This window comes from Hyalella azteca, unplaced genomic scaffold (genome assembly GCF_000764305.2).
Source record: "Hyalella azteca isolate HAZT.00-mixed unplaced genomic scaffold, Hazt_2.0.2 contig10596, whole genome shotgun sequence".
In the NCBI taxonomy this organism is placed as follows: Eukaryota; Metazoa; Arthropoda; class Malacostraca; order Amphipoda; family Hyalellidae; genus Hyalella; species Hyalella azteca.
The window spans coordinates 1-12,389 of NW_025940629.1; the positions used below are offsets into that span (position 1 = coordinate 1).

General features: G+C 42.4%; 1 protein-coding gene across 1 annotated transcript in view; it reads right to left on the bottom strand.

Annotated features, from left to right (window-relative positions):
* Positions 1-388: 388 nt before the first annotated feature.
* The window catches only part of LOC125178528 (low-density lipoprotein receptor-related protein 4-like), a gene marked incomplete at both ends in the record, with an annotated part of 15,983 nt that continues 3,982 nt past the window's right edge, over positions 389-12,389 (bottom strand). The window contains 5 exons of the mRNA XM_047882491.1: positions 389-499; positions 948-1,052; positions 1,922-2,038; positions 9,636-9,740; positions 10,180-10,290. Coding sequence (XP_047738447.1) covers positions 389-499; positions 948-1,052; positions 1,922-2,038; positions 9,636-9,740; positions 10,180-10,290 — 549 coding nt within the window. The remainder of the gene's footprint in view (positions 500-947; positions 1,053-1,921; positions 2,039-9,635; positions 9,741-10,179; positions 10,291-12,389) is intronic.

Sequence of the window (12,389 nt, forward strand, 5' to 3'; positions counted from 1 at the left end):
TAACTAATTTTATGCAGGGTGATTGGGCTTCTTGAACGCGAGGCGAGGAAGAATGTATATCGGTAAGAATGTGATGTATGGGTTGTTTATAACATTGCATCAGAGATGTGGAAAAGTCTCAATATACAGTGGGTTCTGCGGGCCCAAAACTTCCTATGGAAAGAAAATCTAGGCCCCAAAAGAGGTTAAACTCGACAACACGACTTTAGTCACAGCATTCCTGCGAAACATTGAAAATAATTCGATAGCGAAACGTCATAATTGAATGCAGTCGAGGAATAATTATTTTATATTAAAGAAAATAATTGAATGTTAAGGGCAGAAGCAGATTCTCGAAATAAAAGACAGTAGAATTGCGCGGAAGCGTTTGACTCATCAGGCAACTCACAGTCGCGCTCGTCGCTGGTGTCGCCACAGTCGTTGTCTCCGTTGCACAGCCACGTCTCGATTATGCAGCGGCCGGAGTTGGCGCACTTGAACTGATCAGAGCGGCACACGCCTGCAATCACGAGTAATGCGGTAAACAATTTTCAAATCCTAATTAAAAAATTATATTGTGTTCATTCATTTTTTGTCGTCACAAAGTCGACAAAAAATTATATTGTGTTCATTAATTTTTTTTCGTCACAATAATGCTTATTCATTTAAGTTATTGTTTTAATTAATTTCTAAATAAAATTGATTTATCTCAATTTTATTTATTACGTTCAATTGATATAATTGATTACGTAGTAACTAGTGACGTAATAAGTGACTCAGTGACGTAACTACATAGAGAGAGTGTGGTGAGCGTGTGTGTGGTGAGCGTGAGTGTGGTGAGCGTGAGTGCGGTAAGCGTGAGTGTGGCGAGCGTGAGTGTGGTGAGCACAACTTCCTTACCGATAGAGTACAAGCTGTCAATGTGATGACACACACTAACTGACTCATTACATCAGCCGTGTACTCACAATGCTTCTCATCACTCCAGTCCCCGCAGTTGTGCCTGCCGTCGCATTCCCAACGCTTGGGGATGCATCTGCCGTCGCCACACACGAAATGGTGGCCGGTGCAGCCTGCGATGAATCAAGGAAGTCGTGAATGTTGGGCTAACTAATTAACATAAATTGATCGGGCTTAGCATAATTAACATAAGTGATCGGGCTTCCTGTACGCGAGGCGAGGAAGAATGTATATGGGTAAGAATGTGATTTATGTGTTGCTTATAATTTCGCATCAGAGGTGTGGGAAAGTTTCAATATGCAATGGATTCAGCGAACCCAAAACTTCATGTGGAAAGAAAATCCAGGCCCCAGAAGAGCGACGTATTGCTCGTCGTTCGACAACTCGCCTTTAATCATTGCATGCTTGCGAAACATTGAAAATAATTGGATAATGGAACGTTATAATTGAATGCAGTCGAGGAATAATTCATTTATATTCGTGAAAATAATTGAATATTGGAGATCCAGAAAAGGGTGGTCCACGGAGGAGTGATACAGGTAAGGTGGCTCAGGGAGTGGTGATCCAGGAGGGGTGGCCCAGGGAGGACGGCCCAGGGGAAGGGGGTGATCTAGGGAGGATGGCCCAGGGAGGGGGGCCATGGGAGAGGTGATTCAGGGAAGGGTAGCCCAGGGAGGGATGACATCATTCAACACACATCATTAATGTATATTCAATAATATTTTATTGCTTACGATTGATCGATATAATTGATTGCGTCGTAACTAGCGGCGCAATAAGCGACTCAGTGACTTAACTAGTGGCACAATATGTTGTTGTTGCAAGCCATTATGGTTGGATGCAGTCGAGGAATAATTATACTTAATATGTTTGTTATTCGAGAAAATAATTGAATGTTAAGAGCAGAAACAGATCCTCTTATTAACTCTAAATAAAAAACAGTAGAATTGCGCGGAAGCGTTTGACTCATCAGGAAACTCACAGTCGCGCTCGTCGCTGTCGTCGCCGTCGCCACAGTTGTTGCGTCCGTTGCACAGCCACGTCTCGATTATGCAGCGGCCGGAGTTGGCGCACTTGAACTGACCAGCGCGGCACACGCCTGCAATTACAAGTAATGCGGTATAGAATTTTCAGATCCTAATTAAAAAATTCTAAAGGTTGTTTTCATTTATTCGTGGTCCAAAAGTATTTGTTCTGCATCAATAATGTGAAATCATTGATGCAATTATTTTAATTAATTTTCTCAATAAAATTGATTTATCTCAATTTTATTTCTTACGATGGATTCTTATAATTGATTGCGTCGTAACTAGTGACGCAATTAGTGACTCAATGACCTAAATAGTGACACAATAAATGAACTACACCTAACTGCAAAAAGAGAGTGTGGTGAGCGTGAGTGTGGTGAATGTGAGTGTGTGGTGAGCGTGGAAAAGGTGAGCTAAACTGTGGTGAGCGTGATTGTGGTGAGCGTGCGTGTGGAGAGCGAGAGCGTGGTGAGCGAGAAGAGCGTGGTGAGCTTGAGTGTCATGAGCGCGAGTTTGGTGAACGTGAGTGTGGTGAATGTGAGCGTGGTGAGCGTGAGCGTGGTAAGTGAGGGCGTGGTGAGCGAGAGTGTGGTGAGCGTGAGTGTGGTGAAAGCGAGTGTGGTAAGCGTGAGTGTGGTAAGCGTGAGTGCGGTAAACGTGAGTGCGGTGAACGTGAGTGTGGTAAGCGAAAGTGTGGTGAGCGTGAGTGTGGTGAGCGTGAGTGTGTGATTAGAGTGTGACTTTCCTACTAGACGTCGTCGGGATAGGACGTACGTGTCGCGGCCAGCTCTCAGTGAAGTAAACAGTTGACGATTGTTTTTCTTTGATGACCAGTTGTTAATTAATTGTACAGACTGAGCCTGAGAGATGTAATTCAGCGTTTCGGCGGAAAATAAGGGAAGTCAGTAAAAAAAGAGTATAATTTGTTCAGTGTGAAAGTGTTCAGAAAACGACTCTTTTATACATACATGCAAAAGACCCGAAAAAAAATAACAGAGCCGTAGAATGAAATTATAGCATTCAATACCTGATTCAGTGAAGTGTTTACATTAAGTGTCAAGTGTTTTGCATTAAATCACTGAAACAAGTAAGAGTGTTGAGCTGTAGTAAGAGAGGGAAGAAGCAAGTGTGCTTGAAGCGAAGGTATTTATAGCTTACTTCCTGCCGAGCTTACAGCGCGGCCTGGGAGCCGAGCGTTACAAACCCAGGGTTCTTGCGGTCAGAAACTGAGCTCAGTGTAAGGCAGGTTATCCAGTGTAATAGTGTAAAATATTCAGTGTAATAGTATAATAAGAGAGACATGGTAAGATGGCTAAGTGTGTTGTTACGCAACCGGATAGTTCCTGCATCATTTGCAAGGAGCTTTGATCTAACATTAATATGTTTGTGCGACTCTGTCANGTAGGCCCGCTTAAGGATAACGAAGTCATTGTCGAAGATGACCATGGCATGTGTAAGTTACTGGGATCACAGTTTGAATCAGTGTTCAGTAACCCTCGCTACTCAAGGGAGGAAAATGAAATTGAAGTTCTCCAGGATCTGCCAGGCGGTAGAGGGGTGGAGAACATTGAGTTTGGATCAGAAGACATGGAAATAAGTATCAAAGAACTGGCGACGTTTTCAGCGGCAGGACCCGACGGAATTCCGGCAGTGCTGTTGAAAAAGTGTGTTGGAGCACTGAAACCCAGTTAAAATTTAGAGCAGGGAATCGAGCAGGCCGTCGCCGGCTGCAGAGCCGACATAGAGACGCGACAGAGTCGCGATAGAACCAGCCGCATAGCAGCGCTAATTAACCTCTGATTACCTGTCCAGGTGTGCTCTGTCCTGCCGACACGCAGCCTTCACTGAGCACCGCCTGCCCAAACCAGCCCAACACCCGCTCTGGGGCGGCTCTGGCAGTGTACGCGGCAGTTACGCGTTACCGTTTGTCAACAACGATTTAAAAATTTGTTTTCCTTCTCTCTCTGAGATCGCCTAGACGTCACTCTTGCAATGACAGGTTGTATTGACATTGGTGTTTAACATTCACATCGTATCGACTTAAGCAACGCTATTTGGAAACTAACAAATTCAATTCTCGAGGAAATATATACATCAAATTACTTACCGCTGTGAACTATCTGCAAACGTCGACGGCAGCTCCGAGAATCGAACGCAGATCCTCCGCATCGTAGTCCACGCCTGTACCAGCTTGCCACGCGAACACCTTACCAGCCTAGGCTCTATGAACTACTTAACTATAATACAGGATAAATGATTCACGTTCATCTAGCAAATCGAGGAATAGCTATTTATACGGTTGAAGTTGATAGATATTATTCATAATGCACTAATTTCAAAAAATGAACAAAGTAGCCATTCGTATGATCCCGTCAGTTAGATGTAAGTGAATATTAGAGCCAAATTTGTTTAGTAATTTATCTTATTGCATTGGCTTCATGTCATTCGATATTTTGTTAGGAAAATTAACAACGTACTCAAATCATTAGTCAGCTGAAATCGAAAGTTTTCCAAAAGTTTTAATGCAAAGAGAGCGCCAAATAAATTCACCCTATCTTCAATGAAAACGTTTCGGAGACCAGCACCGAAACGCAAGGAAATTCGATCAATTTTATGAACTGATGATGGAGCTGGTTTACACATTTTCATTGAAAATATGGTGAATTTGGTATTTTCTTTGCTCAAACATTTACTGTTATTAACGCGTTTTCTGTAAATCCATGTTAGAAAACTTTCTCATGATAAACTGATTGATATATCGCTTTAGCAAAGCATGAATGACCGTCAACGTTTCTGTTTGCGTGTTAAAATTCTTACGTAATTCAAAGTATGAAAATGCTGACGTGAAATAAATATTATAACGGGCACCAGAAATTTACCCAAAATATCGTACTATGCGAATGAACTAGATGGAGGATGAAGTTCATTCTCCCGCCACTGTCTCCAACCACTACCCCTCCTCCCTCTCTCAAAACCCCCCTTGCACAGCCTGCATAGCTGCTCTGTTCAGCTTGCTGCCGGGCAATCCAAGTACCAGCGCTACGACAGCGCACCGTTTCGTCCCTGCCGAGCTGTTAGAATTTGTCTCTGTATTAGCCATGGCGCAGCGCAGTTTTAGGGATAGGGGGCCAGTTATTGTTTCACGGCTCCATCCTGCTAAAGCGCGACCAACCCGGCTAAACCCAGCGCCGGTCTCGGCTCAAAATTTTAACTGGGAGGCTCTGCTCACAAAGCTCTGGAAAGCCTCAATAACATAGGGAATTATCCCTGAGGCTCTCAAAGTGGGACTGATAACGCCAACCCACAAAGGAGGTCCGAGGGGCAGACCCCAAAATTACAGACATGTGACCTTGGCCTCACATGTGATCAAAGTTTTTGAGAAGGTAGTGGTCAGGAGGCTTGTCCGGTACATGGAAGAGGTTGACCTGTACAATAACGGACAACATGGCTTCCGGCGTAATCGTTCCTGTTTGTCGCAGTTACTGGAGGACCATCACCGTCTTGTGGCCCAGCTGGAGGAGGGAGCTGGCGTGGACGTGGTATATCTAGACTTAGCTAAAGCTTTTGACAAAGTTGACCATGGCGTGCTCTTTGGAAGGCTAAGGCCGTTGGGGGTAGGAAGAAGCCTGTTAAGGTGGATCCACAACTTCCTTACAGATAGAGTACAAGCTGTCGCAATTGGACTTACGGATAGAGTACAAGCTGTCGCAATTGGAAACTCGAAATCAAGAGAAGCGAATGTGAAAAGCGGAGTTCCGCAGGGCTCAGTGCTTGGACCGATCCTCTTCCTCATCCATATTGCCGATATTGACTCAGAACTCACATCGTCATTTGCGGACGATACAAGAGTGCTGATGAAGATCACAGATGACCTAGACTGCGAGAGGTTGTAGGATGACCTATCGTCAATCTACGATTGGGCCCTAGTGAACAATATGCACTTCAACGGCACCACGTTCGAAGTAATGAGATACAGAGTCCGCACAGAGATCGGGATGCCACATCGCTACTTAGCATCAGATGGCACAGAAATTGAGGAGAAGCAACTTGTTCGAGATCTCGGAGTGTTGATGCGTACTGAAGCCACGTTCGATGCCCATATGGAGGGAATAATCGCGCGCAGCCGGCAACGGATGGGGTGGATATGGCGGACATTTCGAACGAGAGAAGCAGCACCAATGATTACACTCTTCAGAGCCCTCGTGTTCCCCAATCTTGAGTATTGCTGCCAACATTGGTCGCCACTCAAGGAGGGTGCGGTGCGGAAACTGGAGGCAGTGCAGCGAATTTTCTGTTGCAATTCAGTGGTGATGTTTAGATTTGTTCATGATTATGGTTATCAGTCTATAATTTATTTATCTGGCTTACGTAATATTCTGTTTTTGTTGCTCAAATATTGCTAGTTCAAAATTTTCGCTTATTTTTTAATTTCAGAAAGGCTCCGAATCTTGAGACCGAAAGTAAGAACTTGAGCAAAGGGAACGCACGGTTATATTGTTGTTTTTATTTGTATTTGTCGTTTGCTTATTATAGTTTTCATTTATCGTTCTTATTCATCCCTTTTTTACCACTATACCCACGAAACTGCTTCTAGATATTCTACAAATTTTTCCGATGCATCTTCACCATTATATAACTCCAATTTTGATTACCTATCATACTCACATTTAGTATAGCAACAGAAACTATTAGGCTCATGTTTTTGAATATTCCGCGTATAATTCGACTTAGGGTCTGGCTGACCGTAACCAATACCTACCAAAGTCGATTCAAAATCAGCGTAAATTACGAAGGGATGCTTGATAGTCTTTTGAAAGGCCTTGAATTTTAGTTTCTCATCACTATAAACATATTTGACGGGTGTGTGAACAGAGCAATCATCTTTATGTTTTTCAAGTAGGTCTTCACGTATAAATGCATGCAGGCNGCCATGCGTCACCGTTGATCTACAGTACCCCCTTCTATTAACCGTTTTCTAAGAATATTACGGTTTTCTTTCTTTTTAATCACCGATAGCATTGATGTCGGTGGCGCATGCCATGCGTCACCGTTGATCTACAGTACCCCCTTCTATTAACCGTTTTCTAAGAATATTACGGTTTTCTTTCTTTTTAATCACCGATAGCATTGATGTCGGTGGCGCATGCCATGCGTCACCGTTGATCTACAGTACCCCCTTCTATTAACCGTTTTCTAAGAATATTACGGTTTTCTTTCTTTTTAATCACCGATAGCATTGATGTCGGTGGCGCATGCCATGCGTCACCGTTGATCTACAGTACCCCCTTCTATTAACCGTTTTCTAAGAATATTACGGTTTTCTTTCTTTTTAATCACCGATAGCATTGATGTCGGTGGCGCATGCCACGCGTCACCGTTGATCTACAGTACCCCCTTCTATTAACCGTTTTCTATGAATATTACGTTTTTCTTTCTTTTTAATCACCGACTGACGTAAGACCTGCAAAAACCTCAGGAGGTGCCTGGGATCGAACCCTGGGGTAGCGACTACCAAGACGCATCGTTAACCACTCAGCTATCGAGGTCTTACACCCCATATGTAAAATCTTACTTATGAATTCCCGAAATTCGTTTGTAATGAATTTTCGGATATGACTCGCGATCTCTTGAAGGAAAACGCTCCATACGAAGACTTGCTATAATGGGAATGATTTTTTCATCTTGGAAGAGGCGGAATTTATATAATTATGAATTACTCAATATTATTTATATAGATCGAATTCGATCTATATTTGACGATATATTTGAGTGAATTAGACGGTGATGATAGCTTTTGTTTCAAATATGTATTTCATATCCATTGTGCAACAAGATTTTTCTCACTTGCATGAAACTTATTCTATTAAGTGGGGTAAACGAGTTAGTAAGATCAACTAAATAGGACTCACATTTTGCTTGCAGGGTAAATAAAACATGGTAATGAATCAGTGAGTGTACTGAAATGATTTTTTACACTCGATGTAGAGTCAGATGCATGATTTTTCATCAAGAATGCAGTGCACACTACCACATCTGCTGTGGCAGTCAGCAATGCAGTGAGAGGATCGGGAAATCCCGTTGAAGGCTGACCATGACATGCTTCGTTCTACATCCCTAACTGCTTGCGTAGGGCTGCTGATGATCTCACTCCCACTGTTTGCTTAAATCCGGATGATTTTTAAACAGGTTGGTTATCTGCTTTTGCTTCCTGAATAATTTATTCAGAGATTTCGACACGTCCATTAGTTTCCGATATTTATAGCCAAGCTTTCCTAGCCACCGGAGTCGATTGGCGTGTGAAATACTTATATCAAATTGCTCTGATAAAACAGTTTCAAGGGATGTTTTGACCCTTTCACATATTTGTTCATTCTGATGTTTTTCACAGAATCGATCCAGAAAATGCCCAAACACAATTTTAGTTTTCAAGTAACTGTTTTTTTCTGATTTTACTGCACTCTTTGCTTTGGATAAAAATTTGAGTAGTTCAACATAATCATCACACATATCATCAGATTGATCAGGAAATGGTATTTTATTCTCAATCTTGATCTTCATTAACCATGAGTTCGTGTTTGAGGCTTTTCTATATTTATTCTTTTCACTCTTTTCCCTACCTTGAAAAGATTTTTTGCGTACGGTTTAAGTGGTTCGGGAATTCCAATTGCATTTTTGACGATCCAATCTTGAATTTCTTCATATTTTTCTTTATTCGATAGAGCTAAATCAATCACAGACTCAAAGACCTTCAGTTCTTCCTTAGCTTTTTTCAACGTATTAATTTGTTGCGTTGATAGCGTGCTCATTATGTACTTATTTACTCTGAAGATTCTTCCGTACGAGATCAATAAGTAGGGATTGACTTCTGAAATTTTTCTTCCACAGAAATTATGTCCGCCATCACTTTTTACCTCGAATTTTCACAAAAATGTGGGAATGGTGATCTGATGCTGTTGTTCTCCGAGGTGGTAATGTCTCACAATGAGCATGAGTACCTCTCTATAAAGTGTTACTCGCGCGATATTATATAGACAACACCCATTCCCTGTGAGCGATTTAACGTGCTTTGTGAGGGGCTCCGTAAATGAATCGTGGGAAAGGGGCGTTTGCTCTGTATAAATAAATGAATTGAGCTGGTGATATACCCTAGCAGTACACTGTATCGGCATTCAGGATTACACTGTAAGAAATTATATATTCCACAGAAGTATTTTTCAGGCATCCGCTCAAGGTTAAACTCTGAGTTTTCGGTTAAAGAGTGCAGTAAAATCGGGGTAAATGGTCGTTAACTCGTGATTCGGGAGTAATTGGTTAATTTTGTTGGGTAAGATTCGGGGTAAATGGTTGTGGTGACCTATGATTTAAGCTGTTTATACAAATTCGGGGGTAATTGTTCGTAGTAATATTGAAGGAGGTTTTTCAGGGGTAATTGGGTAATTTTGTTGGGAAAGAATCGGGGAAAATGATTGTGGTGACCTATGATTTAAGCTGTTTATGTAAAGTGTTGTGGCAGGCTCACAGTATATACTACTGAAGGGATTTCAGGGAAAGGTGGTCCAGAGAAGACCATTACACACACTTGGCCATCATATTAATTTAATACCTACGCCGACTCACGATGTGATGACACACACACTTTCTGACTCATCACATCAGCCGTGTACTCACAATGCTTCTCATCACTCCAGTCCCCGCAGTTGTTCCCGCCGTCGCATTCCCAACGCTTGTGGATGCATGAGCCGTTGCCGCACACGAAATGGTCGCCGGTGCAGCCTGCGATAAATCAAGGAAGTCGTGAATGTCGGGCTAACTAATTAACATAAATAACTAATTTTATGCAGGGTGATTGGGCTTCTTGAACGCGAGGCGAGGAAGAATGTATATCGGTAAGAATGTGATGTATGGGTTGTTTATAACATTGCATCAGAGATGTGGAAAAGTCTCAATATACAGTGGGTTCTGCGGGCCCAAAACTTCCTATGGAAAGAAAATCTAGGCCCCAAAAGAGGTTAAACTCGACAACACGACTTTAGTCACAGCATTCCTGCGAAACATTGAAAATAATTCGATAGCGAAACGTCATAATTGAATGCAGTCGAGGAATAATTATTTTATATTAAAGAAAATAATTGAATGTTAAGGGCAGAAGCAGATTCTCGAAATAAAAGACAGTAGAATTGCGCGGAAGCGTTTGACTCATCAGGCAACTCACAGTCGCGCTCGTCGCTGGTGTCGCCACAGTCGTTGTCTCCGTTGCACAGCCACGTCTCGATTATGCAGCGGCCGGAGTTGGCGCACTTGAACTGATCAGAGCGGCACACGCCTGCAATCACGAGTAATGCGGTAAACAATTTTCAAATCCTAATTAAAAAATTATATTGTGTTCATTCATTTTTTGTCGTCACAAAGTCGACAAAAAATTATATTGTGTTCATTAATTTTTTTTCGTCACAATAATGCTTATTCATTTAAGTTATTGTTTTAATTAATTTCTAAATAAAATTGATTTATCTCAATTTTATTTATTACGTTCAATTGATATAATTGATTACGTAGTAACTAGTGACGTAATAAGTGACTCAGTGACGTAACTACATAGAGAGAGTGTGGTGAGCGTGAGTGTGGTGAGCGTGAGTGTGGTGAGCGTGAGTGTGGTGAGCGTGTGTGTGGTGAGCGTGAGTGTGGTGAGCACAACTTCCTTACCGATAGAGTACAAGCTGTCAATGTGATGACACACACTAACTGACTCATTACATCAGCCGTGTAACACCAGGCAACTCACAGTCGCGCTCGTCGCTGTCGTCGCTGGTGTCGCCACAGTCGTTGTCTCCGTCGCACCGCCACGTCTCGTATATGCAGCGGCCGGTGTTGGCGCACTTGAACTGATCAGGGCGGCACACGCCTGCAATCACAAGTAATGCGGTAAAGAATTTTCAGATCCTAATTAAAAAATTCTAAAGGGCGTTTTCATTTTTTCGTGATCCAAAAGTATTTGTTCTGCATCATTAATGAGAATTGATTGATGCTATTTATTCAATTAATTTTCTCAATAAAATTTATTTATCTCAATTTTATTGCTTACGATTGATTGTTATAATTGTGGTGAGCGTGAGTGTATCGTAACTAGTGACTCAATAAGTGTGATTACGTAACTAGTGACGCAATAAATGACTCAATGACGTAACTAGTGACGCAATAATTGACTCAATGACGTAACTGGTGACGCAATGACGTAACTAGTGGCGCAATATGTGACTCAATTACGTAAGTAGTGACACAATAAGTGAACTCCACGACGTAACAAGTGACGCAAGAAGTGCCCCCGTGGCGTAACTAGTGACGCAGTAAGTGTCTCGTAACGTAACTAGTGACGCATATTAAGTGACCTCCGTGACCTAACAAGTAACACAATATGTGTCACTTGTTAACTTTAATCTAACATTAATATGTTTGTGCGACTCTGTCAGCTAATTAATATAAATGTTTCTTAAAGCTAATTTTATTTGAACCTAGGCACGCAAGATCACTACACACACTTAGCCATCATATTAATTTAAAACCTACGCCGACTCATGATGTAATGGCACATACACTTACTGACTCATTACATCAGCCGTGTACTCACAATGCTTCTCATCACTCCAGTCCCCGCAGTTGTTACTGCCGTCGCATTCATAACGCTTGTGGATGCATCTGCCGTTGCCACATACGAAGTTGTCGCCGGTGCAGCCTGCGATAAATTAAAGAAGTCTTGAATGTCGGGCTAACTAATTACTATAAATTACTAATTTTATACAGGGTGATTGGGTTTCCTGAACGAGAGACGAGGAAGAATGCATATGGGTCAAGAATGTGATGTATGTGTTGCTTATAACATCGCATCAGAGGTGTGGAAAAGTTTCAATATGCAATGGGTTCAGCGGGCCCAAAACTTCATGTGGAAAGAAAATCGAGGCCCCAGAAGAGCGACGTATTGCTCGTCGTTCGACAACTCGCCTTTAATCATTGCAACCTTGCGAAACATTGAAAATAATTGGATAATGGAACGTTATAATTGAATGCAGCCGAGGAATAATTCATTTATATTCGTGAAAATAATTGAATATTGGTGATCCAGAAAGTGGTGGTCCACGGAGGAGTGATACGGGGAGGGTGGCTCAGGGGAGGGTGATCCAGGAGGGGTGGCCCAGGGAGGGTTGATTCAGGGAAGATGGCCGAGGGGGGGGGTGATCAATGGAGAGTAGCTTAGATCTAGCTCAGGGAGGGTGGCCATGGGAGAGGTGATCTAAGGAAGGGCTGTCTCTTATACACATCTATCCTTGAATACTGCTGCCAGCTCTGGACTCCGTTCACACTAGGCGCAATACGGCAACTGGAAGGAGTCCAACGAACCTTTACTTCCAGGATCAGAGGGATGGAGAA